Source organism: Aulonocara stuartgranti (assembly GCF_965226115.1).
Source record: "Aulonocara stuartgranti genome assembly, chromosome: 14".
Taxonomy (NCBI): domain Eukaryota; kingdom Metazoa; phylum Chordata; class Actinopteri; order Cichliformes; family Cichlidae; genus Aulonocara; species Aulonocara stuartgranti.
This window is the reverse complement of record NC_138950.1, coordinates 5,993,282-6,017,807: the sequence shown is the minus strand read 5'-3', so window position 1 is coordinate 6,017,807 and position 24,526 is coordinate 5,993,282. Positions and strand designations below refer to the sequence as shown.

General features: G+C 40.1%; 1 protein-coding gene across 7 annotated transcripts; it reads right to left on the bottom strand.

Annotated features, from left to right (window-relative positions):
• Window positions 1-2,280: 2,280 nt before the first annotated feature.
• On the bottom strand, window positions 2,281-24,083 carry galnt17 (polypeptide N-acetylgalactosaminyltransferase 17). Of its 7 annotated transcripts, none has more exons than XM_082503377.1 (12): window positions 23,465-24,083; window positions 22,850-23,353; window positions 21,594-21,777; window positions 16,733-16,899; window positions 11,793-11,967; window positions 10,711-10,908; window positions 10,106-10,223; window positions 6,055-6,240; window positions 5,748-5,885; window positions 5,307-5,402; window positions 3,629-3,790; window positions 2,281-2,615 (listed from the first exon to the last, which is right to left on the bottom strand). In XM_082503377.1, the coding sequence occupies exons 2-12, from the start codon at window positions 23,091-23,093 to the stop codon at window positions 2,481-2,483; spliced, it is 1,803 nt and encodes a 600-aa protein (XP_082359503.1). In that variant the 5' UTR covers window positions 23,094-23,353; window positions 23,465-24,083; the 3' UTR covers window positions 2,281-2,480. The 7 variants fall into 7 exon arrangements, 5 of the variants coding, with proteins under 5 accessions (XP_082359503.1, XP_082359502.1, XP_082359504.1 ...); XM_082503376.1 differs by having other exon boundaries at window positions 22,850-23,565; window positions 23,674-24,083; XM_082503378.1 differs by having other exon boundaries at window positions 22,850-23,561; window positions 23,674-24,083.
• Window positions 24,084-24,526: the final 443 nt, after the last annotated feature.

Genomic DNA, 24,526 nt, shown 5'->3' with positions numbered 1-24,526 from the left:
AAACCATAACCTCTTTCATTAAGTGCTCACAGGGAGCTGCAGGACACTGCTGGTCAGAACAATGCAAACTATGATTGAATAATGTCAATGAATTACATTCATTTTCTAGATTTTTTGTCATCCTTTAAAAATAGCTCCATTTTTTTTTTACATGCTAAAATCTACAAATTATACAAATTTCCATCCCCATAAATACAACCTTATCTAAGTAACGCAGCGAGTTTATTTGATCGGTTTGTCCTTGTTAGTATTTACTGCTGGCTTACATTTAGCAGGACTTTAACCAACATATGGTAATCCTATTTCACGCCAGAGAACGATGAGCAGTCTCTTCGTTAAGAGTCTGATCAGCATTCAGTGTTATGTTAGCATGCAGGCTCTGTCCCTCAGAGCCGCCTCACTCCTCTCTCCCCCTCTCTGCTAGAAACAGGCCCTTGTGCTCCCAGCAGTCTCCTCCTGTTTTATTTACATCTTAAGCATTTAAGCTGATGCTTCATCCAGAGCAGTTTAGCGAGAGTAAGCAGTAGGAGGTCAGTGTCTGATTCAAGGACACTATTTACAGGACATATGGTTGCTTCAGGATTGAACCCATAACTTGTCATTTATAGGACAGTCCCTTTAATGTTCGGCCACCTGGCTACTTCATTTGTGGCTGGGTAATATTGTGTAGAAGCGCTTTTATAAAAAATGTGATGAAAGTACTCTTAAGTCGAGTTGGTGTAAGTTACAGCAGATGCCATGCAGCTGGAAGCTGAGGGTGAAATCTCTTTTGAAGTAGTCTATTTTGGGGGATGATTTTGAGGACTAATCTCACAGCATGGGGAAAATATTTTGACCACAACCATGAAAATGGATGGAGCAGTTAAAAGGAGAGCAGCCCAGCATGGTAGCTCATCTTTGCTGTCTCTACCTTATTTATAGTCCAGAAAAGCAAAATAAAGCATGAGTTTAGCAGCAAAAAATTACAAACAAGCTTGAAAATAAAATTAAACTGAAAAAAATAAGCATACTAATTAAAGTATGACGAATTTAAAGACTGCAGATGTATCCTAAAACACAGTAACAAAGCACAACCCAGGAAACCAGTTGTTTATTGGAAGACAATCTTGGGAGCAAAAATCCAGCTGATCACACTTATGCAATTTAATATATGACATCATATACATCTCAGTACGTTAATAATTTCAGCCTTTAAGGCCTCCTGCATTTCCACTATTGGTACTTTTGTGCATTCCTTATTCAATCCTCCTCTCTCGTTCATGTTCCAACCCTTTGTCCAAAAAGTGCTTCCTATGTTTGACTAGGTTTTCAGTAGTTATGGCACACAGCAGTTAACCAAATAAATTAACTTAGCGCAAAGAAACTTTGTACCCAACTGCTTACAGTACTTCATGCTACGAGATACATTGCATCTGATGCTACAGAATGCTTGGTGGAAAAATAGCAATAAAAGTCAGAATCCATAAAACATAGAAGTGAGATTTAGCCCAAAGTCCTTGTTGGGGTGATTTGAAAAAAAAGTACACCAAGTAATATTTTTAGCATATTTTTCTTCAAATTATAAATATTTACAAGGATTTGAATTTTCTGAAAAACATAAGAATCACTTTTCAGGCATTTTTGCTAAACTGTGTAAAATTTTCTCCTGTCACGAGTAGCCATTCCTTAATTTCTAAGTACCATAGACCAGCGGTCCCCAACCCCCGAGCCATGCACTGGTCTGTGAGTCGTTTGGTACCGGGCCGCGAGTGTTGAGGTTCAGGTGTGCAATTTATGGTTTACCGGGGTTTTTTTTCTTCGTTTTATCGTTCATATTTATTGTTTTTATCGTTACCTCAGTTCCCCTGTGTCTTTTCCCGTGTGTTATGAACACATTTTAGTTATTTAGGGCCGGTCCGTGGCACAAAAAAGGTTGAGGACCGCAGCTATAGACTAAAACCTTCATGATGTTGAAAACTACAAATGTAGTTTGATCAGTGCATATAACTGAAATTTAATTCCAGGTATTTTATTGTTTTTTTTTTTAATATCTCAAAAGACAAAGTACGTCAGTAAGAATGAAATATTGCAGAAAGACTGATGGAAGATGGAAACTTTTTTTCCCCTTCACATAAGAAAGAGCACGCTTTTGGTCGATTAAATGTCTACTAAAACTTAAACACTGTAAAGAAGTGGCACACAGGAATTATGGCAACATCACATTGAAAGTTTGTAAAATTCATATAGAGAAATGGTCCTCATGCTAAACTTTCACCACGTTGAATGTCCATGTTTTTTAAAAAAAACTAACAAAAACAAAAAAACATCAATTGTTTCCAAACCACCTCATCACTCGTCTCCTTAAAGCCATCTATTTTTGAGTCTTATTTCAAAAGCTAAGGAGCCCCCGCATCATTGATTGTCCACTGGCCAAGGTAACGTCAGGTGACAGCTCTTGGAAATAGCCTTTGTAATTGGTCCCAATGAAACTGGCCAGGCGATCACTGCTTCATAGTGTTCTTGATGGTCCACCTCTGCCCCGAGCAGGGCTGCAGGACCAGCAGGTGGCCGAAGTAAACATTAGCCGGTACCACCTCCAGACAGCGTCCAGTAGCCCGATTTATGATCAATTCGTTCTGCAAGGCAGAAGGAGATACAATACTTTGGTTTTAACAGATTTCACAGATGGTCTGTGAACAATGCGTGATGGTGACAGAACAGTATGTAACCAGACCGGGCCTTATGTGAACTGTTGCAACCTCTTTCTTGAACAAATGGCACTAACTTTTTACCTTACATCTATATAAAATAAGTAAGGTCTCCCTATTTCCCTAAGACTTCTACGTCTGCAGGACTCTTCACTGCTTGTCCTGCTGTGTGACAAAGAATCGATGTGGCAGAAGGTCTGCAGCATCACTGTTCAAGCTCTCCTCTTCCCGTGCAAAGACAGCTACAGGCTGTGACTCTTTAGTTTTTAAAGGTTACCCAAACAGAACTAAAAGACCAATGGAAAATTGACTTACAAAAGGTTTTTCACATTAAAAGAAAAAGAGAATCAATGCCAAAGTAAAAGGTATATTGAGTCGCTTGTTACCCTTTAAGCAGTCTGGGTTTAGTTCTCTTAAAAGGAGCCCTTATTTTCTAGCATAAATATAATTTTACAACAGTTATTGTTCATATTAATCATAGCCAAAGTCTCAGTTTATGTGCAAATAATCCCCGTTAACCAGACTGCTTTGATTTCAGTAATAGCAGAGATGATATCCTAATATAGTCATCACAAACAGACAGATCTATCTGTGAAGTCCTACTGGCCCCGGTGTTAAAACCTTCTGTTTGTGAGGGTTTTAACACAAAGAAAGGTGGCTTCAACGGAGGTATTCGGAATATAAAGGCGGTTCTGTCAGATAAAGCATGAACTACGGGGCTGCAGCAATGCTGAGTATGAGAGAAATGAAGATTCATGCAAAGCTACTCTCATATTAGAGTCCAAGAGAAAAAAGAATGGACCCAGACATGAGCTCAATAGGTCCCTTTTAAAATCTGACATATAGATACTTTTCCTCTCAACTCTATGCCAGTAAATTTTAGTTTTTCTTATAAACACTCAGTTATATCATTGAAAAAGAGATTTCTTTACACTTCTGACCTGAGAGAAATGCCATGTCTTCTGTTTCACGTTGGTCACCTTTTCACAGTTGAGGAGCTGAGGAAAGTTGCTGATCTGATCGTCCACCACACAACGAGTGTCCTCACCAGTGCTGCCTAGGGGTCCCAGAAACAGCTGACCTTCTTTAGTGTAGCGTCCTAACTAAGAGAAAAACAGATACGTCACACATACAGTAAACGGAAAGTTACTGAACTGGCTGAGTGAATACTGTTCTCTTTATTAGCTAACGATGAAATAAGTATGTGATGATGTACAAGTTGAAGGTAAACTAGCAGGAATTTTCCTTGATTATGCAAGCTGTTGGGGGTTTTTTTTGCTGCTTTGAACAAGAGGATGGTGTTGTTCCCAATACTGCTGAGAGGCAAAACATGTCTTTGTTCTTCACTGAGTGCTAAACACAAAGATGTTCCTGTACATCACTGCTAATCACAGTGTTGTTTCAGCAGAGTTCTAACCCACATATAGCCCTAACATTTTATATACACCAAATTCTGCAGTTTTCTCAACTTGACAGAAAGAAAAAGCAGAAGTGAGTCAGATTCTTCCCGCTCTGTTTTCTAACCTTTGTGTCTTTCACTTCAGCTTTTTCGTTCAGATTAATAGTAATTTCCACTTTAGCAGTGCAGATAAAACAGTTCCTTTGGTTGCATCTAAAGCTCTGAGGCTTTGAGTGTGCTGACGATAAAGACTGATTGGGAAATTGTTTATATCGCATTCTGTTCCTAACAAAGCATGAATAGTGGTTGCAATGCCTTGCAAAAGATATAAAGATAAAGCTTTCCATCAACCACCCAGTCAGCCCAGTTTGGGTCTTTTTGCAGAGTAACTGCATCCTGTTTGCAGTACATCATACAAAAGTTAGGTGATTTAACAGCGTTTGGACTCAAAATCTTAAAAAATCCCACTTGTGGTCCCTAGATGTCACTGCTTCTTCTTAAGAACAGAGTATTTATTAAAATGTTTTTCTAGTATCTCTGACCACTACAAGTTACATTCATCTTTTCACAGATATTCATATCGCACTTTATTTTATGCACTTATGTGCTTTATCTGTTTTGCATACACACCTACAGCCAGTCACCATTTAACCTAACGTGCATGTCATCGGACTGTGGGAGGAAGCCGGACTACCTGGAGAGAACCCACGCTAAGACACCATGGGGTCGCTTTTATCTCCGTGGAAGTGCAAGTGTGAAAAACTGGTGGTCTAATAAAAACTGAAGACTTTTTGTTCCATGAAAAGGATAACTTTAAAAAATGCAACTGAAGCATGTCTTGTGAAGAAAGTGTGATGCGGCACTCATTTTTCCAGAATTGAATTGAAATTTTAGCTCTTTTAGCATTTTACCACTGAAGCCTTGACTTTCTGCCTAAAGCACCTGTTTACCACTGTGAGCTAAAAAGAGAGGCCCTTAGGGCTGAAGGGATGAAGAGCTGACACTGGCTGACTCAGGGCTTCAACACAAAAAGTGCAAGACACAATTTTATTCTGACAGCAGAACTCGCTCCTTGGAGGATTTCAGCTGAGCCTGTGATTGAGACACAGCTGCAAATCACATCACCGGAGAAGCTCACTGTATGTTTTCATGAGAAAGCAAAGCAACTGGAAAAAGATGGAGTATACTCTTTAGTATGGTGGTGAGGAAGAGTGTTGTACCTGAGGACCCCACCCATGGCATGGGTGCAGGGTGGCTGTGTGGTTCTCCTTCACACCCTGATCCATACACAGGTGGCTTGCTTTAGAATTGCGGACCTTAAATACACAAAAAAAAGAGTCAGACATAATTCATAAAATATGAATATTCCCCAAAATAATTACTGATTAAAAATGTATAAAGGCTAAAAACAAGGATGTGTCAGTGTGGATCAGACAAAGTTCTAAATCTCATTTATTTTCTATTAACAGCTGAGAAGATGTGGATGTACATGCTCTCTGAGTCCCTGCTTTCTTGTTATATTTTGGTCTGTGGAGGAGATACACAAAGTCCTAAGAAACTTGTAAGTCTCATTTATTTAATTTCAGTGGTTTAATTTGTACATCAGATCTTACATCTACAAACTGTTACTTTTTCCTGTGTCTTTGTCCTTCATGGCTCACCTCACCGTAGAACAGCGTATCGTTGTACCTCCTCATCTCTGGGTAAACGTTGTCTAGGTACCAGTGAAAGCTCTTACATTGCAGACTCTTCCTCAGTGCAACCCTCTGTGATATGTCTCCGTAATCAATACCGTGGTTCTGCAAGAGCAAAGGAAGTTATTATGCCTAAAGTCTCTACATAAATTGTGGAACCAAAAGAAAAACTGTTTGGCTTTGAACATGGACATCTGATAGTCACAAACAGACAAGCATGACTGACAGCATCCTCTCTAAGAGAGGTCTTGCTGCAGAAAAATGCCGTTCTCACCTCCATGGGGATGTTCCAGGCCAGGTAGACATTGGACTTGTACTCATCCATCCAGACCTCTGCCACACGCAGGGCATTACGGCGTGTGTGGAAAGCTATGTTACTGTGGTAAGGTTTCTTCATTCGTGCAATATGAGCCACTCTGGAGCAAGGCAGCACCTCCATACTGCCTCCACACAGCCACACCTGTGGGTAGTAGGAGTATGAATTAAAGCTCACAATAATATACTGCTGGCTGCTGGGCAGCAGGAAATATAAATAGGCAGATGCACAGTCGCCGCGATGTCCTGATTTATAAAGTCAATTACAGCTAACAGCTGGAGCATAGAGCACCTGGAAGGACGTGTTTTCTTTGTGCTGGAACTAATGAAAGCTATATCTGTACATTTAGCAGTCCTTCTCAGTTTTTCTTCTTTTCTGTTATATAAAAAATATCTAATTGTTGCTTTTATTCATTTTTTTCTAGCCAACCTTAAGAGGCATCAAGAGGAGCTGAGGTTTTCGGCACTTCAGGACTGGGTTAACTTTTAAGCTCCAACTGTGAGTATACATACATAAATGCATGTTTTTTTACTTATATTGTTTGCTGTGACAACGTATCATCCAGGGCACTCTCCCAGTCAGCGAATACACCATGATGATTCCAGGCATGTCATTAAAGATCAACAAGAAGAGACGGTCAGAAGCCCAAGTCATGCTTGAAATGTGGCCAAAACATCTTCTACAGTTCACCATGCTATTTCCCAGCTTTGATGTAGGACAGCGGGCCAGAACAATAAGACATGAATGCTAGCATAGCCCCAAGAGCTACACAACAACAGCTTGGTCAAATGATTAAAGTTACTATTGCAACCCTTAATAATAATAATAATAATAATAATAATAATAATAATAATAATAATAATAAATTTTATCTGAAAGCGCCTTTCAGAACACTCAAGGACACTGTACACGGCAGAATAAAAAAAGAAGCATAAAAGCAAGCAGTTTACACAATCATAAAAGCATAAGACAACAAGTGAGTTTTGAGTTGGGACTTAAAGAGAGAGACGGAAGAGATATTTCTTAAATCAGGAGTTAGGGAATTCCAGAGTCGTGGAGCAGAGCAGCTGAAAGCCCTGCTCCCCATGGTGGCAAGACAGGGGGAGGGGACGGAGAGAGAAAGGGAAGAAGAAGATCTAAGACATCGAGATGGGGCAGTGATCTGAACCAGATCAGAGAGATATGGAGGAGAGAGATGATGAATAGCCTTAAATGTGTACAAGAGTATTTCTTCTTCTGCCACCTTTTGTTGCTTCTCATTAACAGAGGTCAAAGAAAGTTTAATGATAAAGTGGAGAACTACTGGACATCATTCATTTTTGGTGCTAAAGGTTTAAGAATGAACTGCAGCAGAAGAGCTTCACCTGCTTGTGAAGTGGTTTAGAAAAGAAACCTCAGAGCATGAAGGTTGAATCAATTATCTCCTCATACAAACCACCCAGCAGCTGAGCTGAAAATGATATCAGAATGGCTAGAACAATGTTATGGTGCATGTAGAGCTACTGAAACAGCTCTTATTGCAAAACTTTAAAAAAGAGCTTTTTGACCTAGCAGATTTGCTATTGAAGAAATAGGAAGCTGAACAAGATAACTTCCTCCCAGGATCCTCTCTGGAAACAGCCAGTGGTACTCATCCCTTTTTCCAAAAGCTTCTACACAACCTCAGGAAAAATGGACATGCCCAAATAAGGGCATCATGTAGCTATAATCTCTAAGTTGGTGGAATCCAAATTTGAAATGACCTAGCTGTAATCCTTACTTCATTCACAATGATAGCCATCAAAATCAGCAGGTCAAGACTGAGGTATCCTCTGCAGGTTTGGAGAACAAATGTGCAAAGCCAGCAACTGACCAATTAGGAACTATCCCAGCCACAGAAAAACACAGCCCTTAAACAAACACAGAGGCTTCAGAGGAAAACCCCTTGAAGAACAGATGAGAACAGGACATGGTGCTGTGAATTCATTCATGCAGGACTGTGAGTGAGATCAAACCACTGGACCCTGAATTGACCTCTCACTGTTAGGTAGAATTGTTGTGCACATCCACACGCTTCAAAAGGAGATTAACTGCTCTCATAATGAATAATTTACCCAGAAAGTGGATCTCGGCAGGGTACTCACAGAAGAACTGAGCATCAAAATGGAAAAGAAAGAAGATTTAAGACACGTTAGGCATGGTTGTTGTTGACAGAAGGACTGGTCTGAGTATTTTGGAAACTCCTGATCTACTAGGATATTTCTGTACAACCATCTCTAGGGTTATCCCAAGGGATGGTCCAAAAAAGAGGAAATATCCAATGAGAGACAGTTCTCTGGGTGAAAATATCTTGTTGATACCAGACCCGACCAGAGACTGCTTTGAGCTGAGAAGAAGGCAACAGTAAAACAGATAACTCCTTCTTAAAAACCACTTTTGCATTACTTTAAACCGTGAACCTTGAAGAATTTGGGCTAGAGCAGCAGAGGACCATATCAGGTGCTACTCTTGTGAGCTAACAGGAAAGTCTCCACAGTCAGGGGATCTCAATCCGATAGATCACCTTTGGTATATGGTGCAATGGGAGATTCCCATCATGAATGCACAGCTGACAAATCTGCATCAACTGCATGAGGCCATCATGCCACGATCAATCTTTGAGGAATGTTTCCAGTACTTTGTTGAATCTATGCCATGAAGAATTAAAACAGCTCTGAAGGCAAAAGAGTGTCCAACCTAATACTGACAAGGTGTATCTAATAAAGTATCTGCTGAGTGTGTCCAACCCACGAGCCTTCTGCTGTGAACATAATGAAGACATGGATATCCAAGCTATCTGAACCCACGTCAAAGTGATGTGAGCGTAACAGAAACTTCAAACTGACAGGTCACCAAACAATTGCACAGATGCAACCTATTTCACTCCTGACAAACATTCCTACTGGATAAAAAGTAGGTCCGTCAGTCTTTCTTCACACTGGGAACAATATGAAACATGTTCCATCCACAGATAAGGAGCACTACAAACAGAAAATGGGCACATAGGTTTTAAAGATAACCTATGTGTTTCTGTTACACAGCTGCTAACCAACAGAGGGTATGCCAAAAAAAAAACATTTTACTGCTCTCTGCCACACTCTAAGATAAATAAGCAGTACTATGATTTCATGTAAAAGATGTTGGACAACAACCATGCAAAATTGCCCCATAGAGGTGCTGATATCTACCGCTTAACATTCATTATCCCAAGAACCCTGTTAAAACCCAAACAGTCATTGATTCAAGTGCTTGTTATGAAAGAGTTTCTCTGAATGAGGGCCTTCTCCCTGGACACATCCAAACAATCCTCTTGTAAGGGTTGTAGTGAAATGTAGAAATGTTGTTGTCGCAGGGCGAGTGTGTCCCACTGCTTTGTAGTAAAAGAGGAACAGAAAGAAATGTGGTTCTTGAGATGTGACATTGTGGGCTAGATTCATGTCTTTGCTAATACTTCATCTCCAGCAGTTGTAATATATTTATAGGTGCGTTGAAGCTGAATTTTAGCTGTTTTATTGCATCTGTACACGTTTACTTATCTAGACTTAATTTTGGGGGGAATCTTGATATTTTTGATGACAAGATATAAGAACTTTCCATTTCAGATTCAAGTTATGACCAAGTCAACTCAAAGACAAGTTTTTGTCTTTCTAAAAATATTTGATTGTTTAGCTTGCTGGATAAAAGCCAACACACTCGGGTTGTGAAAATGTTTGACGTTATTTTTTCAGGAAAAATCTAATAACCTTGCAGAAAAACAAAAGACTCTCCAATCTCTCAAAATGTACAGAAACAAACTCCAACCTTCCTGCTCTACGTGACCTATTTATCTCCATTGCCCTGCTGTGAGCTGCTCACACAGGACTGGTCCTCCAGGACTCTTAATGGGGCCTCATTTATCAGTGGTGCCACGCTACGGTGGCCACTGCTCCACTTAAAACCTACAGGGGTAAAGAGGGAGCAGGAACAAGAGGAAACTGGGTGACACACAAACCCTGATGCCTAGTTCGATGTTCTCCCCTCCGTAGACGTCCATGCCTGAGTCGAGTAGACCGAGTTCTCCAAAGTAGTCCCGATTGGCCACAAAGGAGCATCCAATCATGGCAGGCGTCCTGCAGCCAGGAAAACACACTATCATGTGACACTGAGCGTTTGCAAACACCAGAATGTGTTTTTTTGTGGCTTTATCTGATGTTTATTTTGGAGTACTTTTCTACAACCCAAATCTCCACTATGCAAAGTTTCACACTTTATATTTCAGCCTATCTAAACATTTTTGTGCATACTCATGCGATTTATTCTTATTTTTAATTAAAGAATGGAAGGAAATCCAATTTAACACAAATATATGGGTGATAATCAGATAATTAAAATCCTATTTTCACTCTCCACTCTCTAATTTAGGCTGTAATTTTTTTATTGCTTTAATGAAGTCTGGTTTCCCATCAGGAGCTTTTTTTCTTGTTTTCCCCTAATCTTCCCCAAAACTAAAAAAAGAACTTGGTGGCAGTTTTATTGAAAATCTTAAAGAAGTGGAAAAAAATACATCTCAGAAGTGTGAGATCTGTGTTCACGTTTAAATGGGAGAAGCTGGCGTACCTTATTGGTGCAGACATGTCTCCCTCCTCCCACCACTCTTTGGGTGGATTAATGTACATGCACCACAGTTCCCAGTTGTAGCCATGGCCAGAGTTCTCATAGCGCTCCACCTCGAAGGTATCGTGCTTGATGTTGTCGATTGACGGCAAGATAATCCTCTTGTGGTTTTCTTTTATTCTAGCTAGAACTGGTTCTGCCCTGAAAAAAGTGCAAACACACACACACTCACACATTTAGTTGACTTTACTTTGTGCAGAAACAAATTTTATAACATCTTTTAAGAGCACCACTTTTTTCATCCACTTCAGTCAAATAGAAAGTTCCTTGTGTCGTCCCAGTTTTATCACTAATTCTGTTTGATTCAGCCGAGTTGAGCTCTGCAGGGGGCAGTGAGAGAACTGCACGGTATACCTTAAGTTATGCACTGAGCTCGAAAATGAGATCCACAAAAAGACATCAACAGGATGTGGCAGTTGTCTTAGCGGGGTTAATAAGATCCCTCATTGCATGCTAATTTCTTGACAGTATTTAGCCTTTGATTCAGTTCACCACCAAGCGCTCAGCTTTTTTGAATCAGTACAAAACCTTCATTTTTTATGGTTACTAAAAATTTACTTTTACGACAAGTTCTCCAAGAGGGGTCCTGTTTTGGTGTGTGTTTTATGTGTGCTTGTGATGTTTTTTTTAAATAAAATCCGTTCAACCTGATCCCACAGCCTCAAGTGTCTCATTTTAAAACTTCTCAGGCGTGAAATAGCTTGGCTCTTCCTTTTATGCAGCTTCAGCTATCCTTTGTCTTTTCTTTCCATGGTTTCTTTGCACTTTGTAGCACTCTTTTAACACTGATACCCAAAGCTCTATTATTGTCATTGTTGTTATCATGAATAAGTTATTCCAATGTTCATACATTTGGCAAAGATATGTTTTTTTCCAGATTTAATTTTGAGTACATGTCATTTTTGTTTTTGAATGCTTTGTTTCACTTTAATTTACACTAAAATAAGCCTTTTTCCAAATACCAAAAATTCACTCCTGACTGTTAATAACACTGTGCTTCCCGCTAGATGATAGGACCCACTCACCATGATGGGGTGAACTCCACATGGGCATCAAAAAATCCTGTCACCTCAGCAGTGGCTACCTTCCAACCCTCGATCCTGGCCCTGATCAATCCCTCTCTCTTTTGGTTCCTTACAATCTTCACCAGGCCGGGATAGCGTTTGTTCACATACTCCTCCAGTGGACCTTTCAGTTGCTCTACAGTTCAGAAAATGAAGATAACACATCAAACAAAACAAGTCAGAAATGCTTATAAAGACTGATCTTTAGTTGATCTTTGAATCTGCAGTTTAGCTTATAATCTGCACATGTATCCTTGAACAGTCTGCCAGCTGGAGTTTTCCAGTATTTGATCTGATGTCAGGACTAATAAAGCCTGAAAAGAATATATCACCATTGCAGCTAAGTTGGCGAGTTTAAGAAGAATCTCTACATGCTAAAGAAAGTGCTTGTATTTTTTTCTTAGCTTCTCTAACATCAGATCCATTGCAGCCCTCTTTACTGAAGAAAGGAGGAAAAAAGAAAAATGCTGTTCCAGAGTCCCCTCTGGCAGCAACAATCAAAGCCTGACACATTATGCCTAGCTTGCATAATTATTTTCATGCAATCATAATAATTGGAATTCATGTCGATAAATATGAAAGGACAGCAGAGTGAGCTTAAGCAACCATTCCCAGTATGACAACTCTTTTGTCTCACTTCTCTCACTGGCAGCCTGCACTCCTTTATAAACCTCACATCAAGCCTTAGTATTGGTTGTGTGAAACAACATGATAAGAACACAAAGGGCAACCCACTAAGCACTAAGCAGTGTTTTTTATTTTTATTTTAGGCTGTCCAGAGACAAAGAACTAAAAAATATTTAATATACCTATGAAAATATACCTACTGTATATATATAATCAAAGCATTTCTTTAGCAAAGTGCACATACTAGCCCTTTTTAAGTTCGTTGACATATGTGCACTCAAACAGGCCCAATGAGATTGAGGGTTATACCCCAATTATTTGTGTTAGGTTTGTAAGCTTTTCCAAATGAATACACAAAATCAGCAAAACCACCATAAAGAAAGCTTATTTAAATAAAGCTGATATTGGGAGAACAAAGCCCAAGGGGTGGAAAATGAGTAAAAAACCTGTGAAGCAGAGAATAACATGAGGGACTGTTGCAGAGCGCATGAGTGAAACAAGCTCACAGATGAGCTGACAAAGATTGGCAGAAATCACTTTAGAGCAGCCGGGTAATAAGGAACAGGTGAACATAGAGTGGAGCAGATAATTACGAGCAAAAACCCAAACAAATACTTTCAGACAATCCTAAAGCTCTTATGTAGTTGCATAGAGCCATGTGTGAACATTTTGTCTTTACATTTTGCTTCCAAGGAACCGAACTGTCTTTTAATTCTGTAATTTATTTCACGTTCTTCAGGCTTTCTGAAGGTTCTTCAAATTTTTCTTTGGACATCATTTTATTATAATTTTCAGTGCAGTCCTTTATTTGTTTGTTCCTATGAATCATTCACACATAATAAAGGCACCTAACTCAAGGGACAAATTCGTTACTGGCACATTACCAGCAGCTTGTCACAAATACACAATTTGTTTCCTGCACAAAAAATGACAACGATAACACACCAGCAAGGTGATTAGCAAAGAGCTATTAGCCAAAAACTTGACATATGTCAAGAAACTAAACAAGTAGAGGACAAAAGAACTGGCAGCTTAAATAAAAACATCTACAGCAGACGAACAGAATTTGAAAGTTGTGTCCTTAAGAAATAACAAAAAACTGACACACAACCTGAGAGATGCATCTGGCATCTTATGTTTGCAAGTTTCAGTAAACTGCTACATCTATTTCCCATTTTCCTAGCAAAATACAAAGACATGACGGCTTATTAGCTCATCCTATCCTAAATAACCACTAATGTATGCCAACTATTGTCAGCTTTTGCTACACTATCAAAAGCTGAAAACAAACATAAAAAACATACAAATTCATCACCACAACAACACAGTTTATAAATAAAGAAATAAAGAAGCACACATACAAATAGAGAGATGACATAAAAGTTCTCACTCAGCTCCCTGCGGTGCTGTTTTAAGCTCCAACTCACTCTAAACAACACCAACGGGGGTCTACGGCTTCCTGAGCATCAACGACCGCGCCACCTTTGATCTCTCAATCAACTCATCAGCCTTTTCCCTCCGGACCAAAACACTCACAGCCCTTCTTCCTCTGTATCACACACACACACACACACACACACACACACACACACACAGAGCAACATTCCTTCAGAGAAAAACACATTTCTCGTGCTCTGTCTTCCATTTCTTTCTCTCTGTTCTCGTACTTCTTTTTTTTCACACATACTCTTCATCACAAACTCATTTCACATGCGTGTTTTTTTTCACATACAAACATATATGGCAAGAGCATGGCGGTGGGTGTCTTTCAGGCAGTAAGAGGGGTAAGCACTATTTGTTCGCTCGCCTCGCCCTGTGCGCCACTGCAATGTCTTCCTCTTTGTGATGGATAGCTGGCTGTCAGCCAACCAGCAGTGTCAAGTGAGAGAACGCCTCAGCTGTCTCAGTCCTTTCACTCTCCCACTGTGTAGCTCCGTGTTTCTTATACTAAGTCCCATTGTTTTATAAGAATGATTAAAATACATCTGTAAGCTGCACTGTCACACATGCTTCTTGATAATGTATAACTTGCTGCATTACCAGATGCCAAAAAGAAATTAACACTCAGACAGCACATTCATGGCTAAGACTAGTTTTTGCGATCCACATCAACACATCCACTTCCATTAAATAAAGCGATCCACATCCACAGCAAAATTTCTTCCTATTCTTTCTTTATCCGCGATGCACCACTCCACCGGGTTTTATAAAATCTCAGCAGGTAGTTATTGTGTATTCTTGCTACAGACAAACAGCACTGACAACAATCATCTGCCAAGGTGATTCTTGGAGTATAAATTACACCAAAAAATACACAAAGAAGTCCAAAAATGTGATAAACATGAATCACGAATGAAACTAGTTCAGAACCAAAGACCCATGTCCAATTTTCTATTTCCTGCTTGGGCAACATTTTGTAAAAACTTCAGCACACAGCACTTTTAGAAAATGATGTACCCTTTGTATAAGAATGAAATCATGTATTTGCGACACTAAAAGCCAATTGGCTTGGGGAGTGAAACTGAAAAGGTAGGGAAGTCAGAAAGTGTTGGGTGTGAGACTAAGGCGTTGTTGGCTTTGATCTTTTCATGGATTTGTTGACAGTACATGAATTAGACATTGGCAGCCTTATCCCCTAAAGCCTCGACTATCTCATCTCTTTCTTCCTGTTTCCTTGTTATTTTTCTTTGCTTTCTGTTGCTTTCCGTTCTGTTAGATTGCTTCTTCTCCCTCTTCTAGATATTCATTGCCTGCGCTCTCTCCCCTCCTCTCTGTCCGACCTCATTTATCTTAGAGCCTCCCTGTCTCTCATCCTTTCCCTTTCTTGATGCCACTTTCTCTAATAGCCTGGTTTGCTCTCTGAGCCTCTCCTTCTCATCTCCCTTTTTCTCTGTTCTTCATTGCCCCTCCTTTCACTTTGCCTGTTTTCAAACCCTTCAGCTCTCTTCATTCTTTGACCTTTTCTGTCTTCTACGTCATCCCCTCTTCTCTTATTTTTCTCCACCAACACCTCTTTATCTCTGCTGTGCCTCCCCTCTCCTTTTCACTTTTCCCGATTTATCTCCTCGCCCTCCTCTCATCCCTTGCCGTCTCTTCATCTTCTCACCCTGCCCGGTAAATATGACAGAGACATCTCTCCTGTGACATCCAATTGTGTGTTCTGCCTCTATCTGCCTGTCTGCCTCCACAAACACTTGACACCATCAGTCACCTCAGAAAATGCCTCTTGACAAAAGCAATGACCACAGCTTTTGTCAAGGAGACACTCGTCCCCATGACATGCAAACACAGCCCCATCAGAAGTCTGATGCCTTTCATCCTTTAGAAACAATGTTTCAATATATCTGCATGTTTAAGTGTAACAGACATGAAAAAAGTATGAACACATGCTTTGTGTTACATTTATAGTGTGTTTGTGTCTCATTGTGATCTGCCCCAAATGATCAGTTAATGTACATGTCTGCATAGTTATGGTTGTTCCCACCCTCAATCCTAGCCCAGGTTCAACAGTAGCCATGTCTACTAAAACATAATTACTGGGAACAAAAATGTGCTTTGGTGTGTTGCTATATTTAGTTTATTAAAGTCCTTTTATGTCTTGCTTTCAGCTCCTTTATCACAGTGAAGCTGGGTCAGATTAGGACACAAATTTGTCATGCCAAAGTCAAAGAGGGTAGCTCTATAGGAGACTGTGTATGCAATAATCTTCAAACAATACTGGTTTTAGAGGGCTGTAATGCTTTGCCCTAGTTTCCAATGATTGTTTTGACATTTGTAAAACAAGTCTTTTGCCTGGTTGTAACTTCAATCTACAAAACTCGCTTACACAAACTCAGAAGCATTTAAAAAAGTAAAAATAAAGAAAATACTACACATATATCTAAAAACTGGAATCCTTGATGCTGACAGATTGAAATCATTTCTTTGTAACATTGACAAGAATATTTGTTTTCATATGCCGATGCCTGTATGAGAAAAAGTATTCAAATATTCTCTTTTTCACTCACTAGTTTCAGTTTTATAATATAAAACTTAATTATATAATTATATTCACGTTACATGATACTTATTGTATAAGATAATTATTTCTGGGATGCTGAATGACAATTTGATGTGTATTTTGTTGCTTTCAGTAGAAATCCTGCTGATGACTCAGTGGATTTTAGATGGAAATTCTGTGTTTCACTCACTATAAACCATCTTCTAATCAGAGGGCGAAAAAGCCACTCTTCTTATTTGGTATTAGCTGAAGAAAATATTTAATCTATACTGACCGTCATCGCTGTTGTCGTCCACCAGGATGACCTCCTTGAGCAAGTGCGCCGGTGTGTGATTGACAGCTGAGTGGACTGAGCGCAGGATCACTGACAGAGCCTCGTTGACGAAGATGAAGATGAGGGAGATTTGGGGAAGGTCTCTTGAGTAGCTGACCTTTCTACATCTGTAGAAAGACACGACACAACACCTGTAAACTACTTGCATTAAGTAATACGAGGTGCCAGTGGAGCACTAGAGTGATGGTTTGGGAAAATTAGTCTACAAAGTTATACAATTAAAAAGACAATCATGATTTTGTATTGATGAGCCCATTTACCATGATTTCTAACATTTCTGATCAATTGAATGTTATATTAAATAACAAGGAATATGCCTTTCTTTTTAAAAAATGAGGACATTTCTCAGTGAACCTTAATTTTTGAGTGCTCGCATATTTAATTTTGAATTTGTAAAAAAGACCAAACTACCTCCATAGAGCTGCTGACGTCTTGTTCAATGGGGCTGAAAGGCAAAGCAAGTGCCGCTTCCTGTTCAACTATAATCGCAAGGATTTTTTTTCCACATTGGCCTTTTAACTGCATGTGCTGCTTCAGATAGAAACCCTATTTTTAAGTTGTTTTGTTTAAACAACTCTAATGAAGCGGAAAGCGGCAGGGTGAGGCTTTGGCTCTAAGTTTAGCACATGTGGGAAAGGAAGGGGCTTCTTTTATTGTCTCCTTTTCACATCTTTTTTTCTTTTATCGATTATCTTATTTCCTCTGTGAAATAATAGCTAATTAGAAGTTATTCTATAACAAATCCAGTGTTTTCAATTCACGAGGTTGGAGAACACTTTTTTAGGGTTTTTGGCAGGAAACCATTAGAAAACAGAAGGCAACATTAACAAGATTAACCACGAAGAACTGGGACATTTGTCACCTTTTTTCTCCTTCTGATACAATATTGCAAAAGTCTTGAGGCATCCTCATTTCTTTATATTCTGCTGGGAAAATGGGAAATAGGCAGAGCAATTCACTGAAACGTGCAAACATAAATGGAAATACAGTACATAAGGCAAAAATGTACTTGAAAGTCAATATTTGGTATGGCCACCTTTACTATCGAACATAGCCTGAACTCTCTCTTTCCTGAACACACTGCTTTAATAAATGTTGAGGTCTGGGCTCTGGGGAGGCCAATCCATGACTGATCTAGGTATACGTTTACTGCATTCACCGTGTGTTTGGGATCATTGTCGTAATTAATAAAAATATGCCTTTTCCAACTAGATGCTTTTCAGCTGGGACTGCATGATTGATGAAAATCTTAATATGTGGTTCATATTTCCATCAGCTTTCTCAAGATTCCCAACACCACTGGCAGAGCCTTCATCGTGTTTTACAGACGGATGTAAACACCCTCTGTTGGAGTCATATCAACAATTATTTGAACCAAAAATGTCAAATATGAATTCATAATGCTGTAAGACCTGTTGCCACTGATATAGTCCAGTTCTCGTGTAATTTACCATACCTCAGCCTTTTCTCCCTGTTTCTCTTCACTAAAAATGGCTTCCTGACAGCCTTCCACTGAGACCATTTCTGATGAGGCTTCAGCAAACAGCAGATGGATCCATTAAAGGGCCAGTGCATCTCTCAGGTACTTCAGGTCTTTGCTTTTCTTTATCTTTTTCTACATCTTAAGGACATGATTTTCAGATACAGTTCATCTGCTGTACAGAGTTATTTAGTCCTGCTACTTTTCCAGTTTCCTCAATTTTTTTAAGGACTCACAGCACGCCAGATTTTTGGGAACCACCTAGTTGGTTCAAAATGTTATTTTTACCTATCAGATTTTGTTATCTTTTAGATTCTTAAAGATTCAACTAAACGAAAAGAAAATCTGGCTCCTTGAAAGCAAAATGTTTTTAAAAATTAGGCACATCTGAATATTTTTTGCACTGTGCCGTATATGTGACAGAGAGGATTCCAGAAGATCCCTTAGGTTCACATGAATAAGGCTTAAAAAAAATCTACAAACATGATCACAGTCTAGTGGAAATATAAAATGTCCAAAAACATATTTTAAACCCCTATATTACAATCATGGAGGGGATATACTGCATGTACATACACTGCAGGTAGGAGATACTACAGCAATTTTGTTAATACAAATTGAGAACAGGAGGAGGCAGTGACGGTGCAATCAGCATAACCAGTTCCAGCAGTGTGTAGGAGATAGAAGGGAACAGCATGAATGATTGCAAAAGTGGGAGTGTGAACTTGTCACTTTACAAGTACAGCTTCATTGATTAATCTGAGTATGACTGTGATTATGGCTGTAGGAGTCAGCTCATCAGCTGATGGCCATCCTAATGGCACTTATCAGACTTAACATCACTACAAACTAATGCTGTCACATCTATGATCGGTATTGATGTGCAGTACGAGTCCACTTTTATTTCTACACATGTACCACATTGCTGAAAAGAGAAGCAAGTTTAATAACCCTAGAAAAGCTGAGCAGGTTGACAGAAGATCATTTAAAATGCTGTTTTTATTTTTTCCTATTTCTGTTTCTCTTGCTCCTCTCATACTTCTCCACAATCTCCTTCAGTCAAACAGAGTAGACTCCTCTGACCCCAGCTTACATGCTGTCTATGTCTGAAAATGCCGCACCCCAACGTGCTTCACTGGCCACATTGATCGAAGCAACATAAAAGACCTTCTAGAAGAAAAGTGAGGGCACTGGAATTTCATCTAGACCAAGGATCCAGTCTTTCTTGTCATCAGTGATTTTCAAAAAAAGGGTCTGTGACTTGCTTCACTATCAGCTAGCTGGAAGCTACAAACCCTTAACTAAGAATTACTGAAGACATAATACACACGGCTGTTTGTATATGACGATAAGACATGAAGACCATACACATAGAAACATGCAGTCATTACATAAATAAAACCATGTGCAAACGTGAGGTAAGCATTTTGTACCCAGGCACTGACTTACACATGCACACACAGCACACTGTGAATGTGTGCGTGAACGCCTGCTGACCGATGTCAAACCAAGACTTATAGTGCAACTTCATCAGATATGAGCATAAGAGGCTGGGGGAGAGTAATAAAGACTAAAAGGGGGGGACGTGAAATATATGGAAAAATGAGCCAAAGGATTCATGTATGCTGTGAAAAGCAGCTGGTACAATAAGAGAGCCACCAAAGCACATACTCGACCCAAACCTCTGCACCTCTGTGCATATACTGTTACTACCTAATACTATAGGGTTGGGATTTTCCTATGATAAACTAAAAATGCAAAACTATAGCATATCGAGCACAGATGAGGCTGCCTGGGAGAGCTGCGTTACACCACTGTGCCCCCTTATAATGGCTGTGCTCTACACATGCATGGATATGATTAGACATGACTAGTCTGCTGATTGCCACACAGATGTGAATTACTCAGTTACTGTGAAGCATGAATGAAACAGCTGATACCAATCAGCTAATGCAAGGCCAACCTCAGTGCTCTATGCAAAAGTGTGGGCACTCCTGGGAAAATCACACATTTATCAATTCACTTATTCAACAAAGAGCAGTTTGACACAGCATATCTCTGATGCACACCTTTCCATGATGAACAAATTGGATCCTTGGATTCAAACAAATATCTAGACTCAGATTTGTTTGGGTTATTGCCTTAAAAACATCAAGATAAAGTCTCTCATTTTTATTATTGATATTTGATAGTTTTTGTTATTTTTTTTTTTAAAACATAAAAAAAAAATTACATTTTGAGCTACCTCACAATGGTAAAGAATCCAGAACCAGGCCGACTCTAGAAGTCAATCCTTTCTACGTTAAGCCAGCCCCTTAAATTAAATTTTAATGCACATTCATGCTTCACTTTTTGAGCTATACTGCTATCAAACAAACAAACAAAACCAATGAGCAATCATTTATTCAGTTGTTAAATATACGTCACTTTTTATTTTAGGATCTTAGAAATAGGACTGGAGCATGTGCAAACATTTGGGCTGGGCTATAAAATAGTGAGAAGTCATTAAGTCGTAAGGCTGGAGGCAGGTCAAAAATTCTCATCTGAAGTTCGCAGCTGATGGCATTTCCAGAGTTGATAAAATCTATGAGTCGTCGAACCTTGTGGTGACACTCAACAGCTCTGGGCTCCTCTTAACAGATGACTAAGGATCAGAAAATGAACCTATCTAATGCCTACAAAGCAGGGTGGTGCTATAAAAATATCAAAGTGCTTCCAGCTTGCAATTTCACCAGATGAAATAACATAATGAAAAGGGAGTTGAGGGGCACAGTGGAAGTTAAGACAAGATCTGCGAGAGTAGAGAAACTCTGGTGAAACTGAATATTTTCTGGGGAGAAATGAAAAACAAATCTTACATATGGTCGCAAAAAAGTCAACATCTTCAGTATGCAAGCACAACATTTGGATAATGCAGGCAATAAGTTTTAAGACTCATTAGCTGAGTATTACTGACGTGTGTGTGGGGGCTATATTTAGAAAATAAATAACACTGCATTAACATTAAAAGGTGTGTTATCTGAGACTGAATTTATTCATACATCCACACGTACATCAGTTTTTACTGGAGCAAAATAAAAATTAGGACTGTTTTCAGGGAGTTCTACATTATCCAAAGCAACTGAGACACTGATTATGGAAAAATTATGCTGCTCATGTATTTTCTTTTTAATGCTGAAACGACCCCAAGTGAAACGTCAACCGTGTCCACTGTGTTAGGCTCGAGGAGGCTATCTCAGAAGCAAAGAAAAAAATTTAAAATTTGGATGACTCAACCATCTGAAGCGCAATTTAAAGTTTCCTCACTTGACTTGTACTCACTTGCTAGGCCGATGGTCTGGTATTGTGCGATCCAGAGAAATTCTGTCACTGAGGTAGGCATTATAGCCGTACTTCTCCCTAAGGTATTTAGCGTCACTCTCCTCAGCCGGTGACAGCGTGGCGGGGAGGCCGCCTTTACCCCGACCCCCAAAGCCCTCAATCAGGCCCAGAGATTTGGACAGACCTAAGCAAGGCAAACAAGAGAAGATTACATGTCAGGATCCTTTAGTGTGCCTGAGTCACTCTCCTCTCAGTAATGCATTATACTGCCCACAGCTGATAGCCTGCCTTACCATCACAGCTCCAAACTCACATGAATATACAGTATTTTGTCAGTGGCTGTCAAAACAGGTGAACTTCTGGGCCGAGTTCATTAGAACCAGAGTTGGCACAGAGTCATAGAGAATATCTTCAATCTATGGACACAATTTACAAATAGGATGTGTGAAATATTCCCAATCCAAACCCTCCTATCCATTCTGAGGTCAGTAAGCCTTCATTTAATGATGGGGAAGAAAATTAAACTCTAAACATAGGCTAAACTACACAAGTGAAGGATTTAAAGCTTTCGCTCTGTCTGTAGGGGGGACAGAGAACAAACACATACCACACCATCCTTCACAGTGTTTGAACCTCTGTGTTGGCAAACATCCGGCATCCTGAAGACACCAGAACCCTGAAAGCTCCTTCTCGGAAGTTAACATTAAACTCTAACCACCCGGAGTGCAATAAAGACATTGTCTTTTCAGAGATTAATTAAAGTACAATTCTGGATAACCTTACTACTGTTGCAGGGAAAATCAATTCACTGGATCCTATTGTAAACAGCCCCATGTATCCATTTAAACCCAAACCCGACACACTTGTATTTAAAATTAAACGTTTTATTGGAAACTTAATTACCATTGGTGATCTCTGCTGCTCTACGCTGGAGTATTAAATATGCTTGGTAGTTGCTGACTCTTTCTTCAGTGGTTCAGTAGATGTAGACTTTCTAACAGAGAGCACACTCTCATCATGCATGACCCATAATTACTGAAATAATGTGAGAGGAGTGCCAGATCCAGCAGCTGACTGTTAGACAATATTAGGGACAATGCAGGGAGGCTTATTCATTAGTTTCTAACATGTCATGTCAGGGCTCCAGAGGGAGTAAAAAAAAAGTCAGACAACACTGACTTTTAACTTTTTCAGATTCCTTGAGGGGAAATCAAGTTGACACGTTCTTTCACTTTAAATGTTAACGTGCTCTTTACCGTTTAGCTGCCTGTACACCACGTCCTCCAGAGAGCTGAGCCTTTTCAGCAGCACCTCATGGCTGACGCTGGGCCCCTGTGCCGTCCCGTTGCCCCGGGCTCTCTTCCCATCACCCGCGGCCTCTGGACCGGTGGTCTGGATGCTGCGTGCGTTGTTGCACTTGGCCCAGAAAGTAATGAACCCGGCAACCGCGAGCACGTTCAGCACCAGTAAGACCCTCCATCTTCTGAACACAAAAGCCATTAAAAAGTCACCAGTGTCCGGGCTTCCAGTGCGTAAGAGGTCAGGAGGAGGGACAGTCTCAGGAGAAACCTGAGGCGCGTTATAGTTACAATGCGCCAACTATGCATGCGCCCTTCACCCTGACTTCAGAGAAGTGTGACAGAAAGCAATGCTCTCAACCGCGGTGTGTGTAGCTGTCTCAGTCCGCAGCCGCAGCAGTATACACTCGCCCCGTAACGTGTCGAGATTCAGGTCTTCTTTGCCTTGCGTTGCGTGGAAAGCTGCAGGGATAATTCACATCAACAGACCTTACGAGAGCTGCAGAAACTCACAGTTTTTTTTCTCCACTTCTGAGCAAGTGCACGGATTCTCGACATAAGCTGCGCTCTTACCATTTGACACTGGGGTTATTCTAGGTTGCATCCCCCTTCTGATGAAATTCGGGGCGCCTGGCCATCGGCTTTCATCCGTGTCACCGCCACTTCGAGCCTTGCTTTACAATCATGTAAGACAAAGATACGAGCATATGTTGGGCTTGAGGAACAGATACTCCTAAATAATTTAACAGAGAGGAGAATATCAAGTGTGTCTTTTTTTTTACCCTCTCCTTTGCGTCTAACACAAGTCGGCAGTGATGCGACTGAAGCGGGCAGCGCGCAAAAAAATTCTCTCGCGGATGCTCAATGAAAACCTTCTTAATGTTCACTCCAAATTTCTGCTCCTTGTCTTGTTCGCACGTCGTCTTTTACTCCCGACACTCGTTAATCACAGTGAAACGTAACTGAGGAGACTGTGCGGATAATGAGCGGAGGGCAGCGATTCCGGGGATGCAGCATCCTCTCCCCGGTGAAGGTAGTCCGGAAACGCAGCAGCGGCAACAGAAGCAAAGAAAAACGACGCTTTCTTGTTATTCTCTAAGCGCTTCTTGTTTGTTGTGCTCTGTTATTTCCTCTAATTCTCCCTACAGTGTGTACAGCCCTCATCAGGAACGCAGGAATCAATCCGGCAACGTTTCACTTACAGCAGGTCAGGGTGGTGGTGGGTGGGGTGTCTGCTTACTGGCACCCAATTAGCTGCAATTATCCAACATTAAATACTGGATTTTACAGCAGGTCACAAAACGTGGCACAGTTTTAATTGATAATTTCACCACAGGAGTCTGAACAGTTTTTTCTTTTTCTTTTACACATCTGTTTCACACATGTCGTTAAAATCACAAAACCCGAATAGACAGTAACCCAGTTCTGCTTCTATACTAAATTCTCTCACGTGGCGTTCCTGTTATTTTCTCTAGTTCTCGGTTTAAAATAAGATCTTCCACTACTGAGCAGGTGAAATGAGAAACCAGCAATAAAATTATAGTAGCCTGTGTTATTATGATTTTTTATTGTAACAAAACTGCAAAAAAATGTCTTCTAATTTTACGCATAAAGTCAGTAAATTTAAATATAAAA

Coding starts and splice junctions, on each gene's coding strand:
- galnt17 (XM_082503377.1), bottom strand. CDS start 23,093: ATGGCTTTTGTGTTCAGAAGATGGAGGGTCTTACTGGTGCTGAACGTG. Junction 10,909..11,792: donor GTGGAGTTCACCCCATCATG/GTGAGTGGGTCC, acceptor CACTTTTTTCAG/GGCAGAACCAGTTCTAGCTA. Junction 5,886..6,054: donor CCTGGAACATCCCCATGGAG/GTGAGAACGGCA, acceptor TTGCTCTTGCAG/AACCACGGTATTGATTACGG.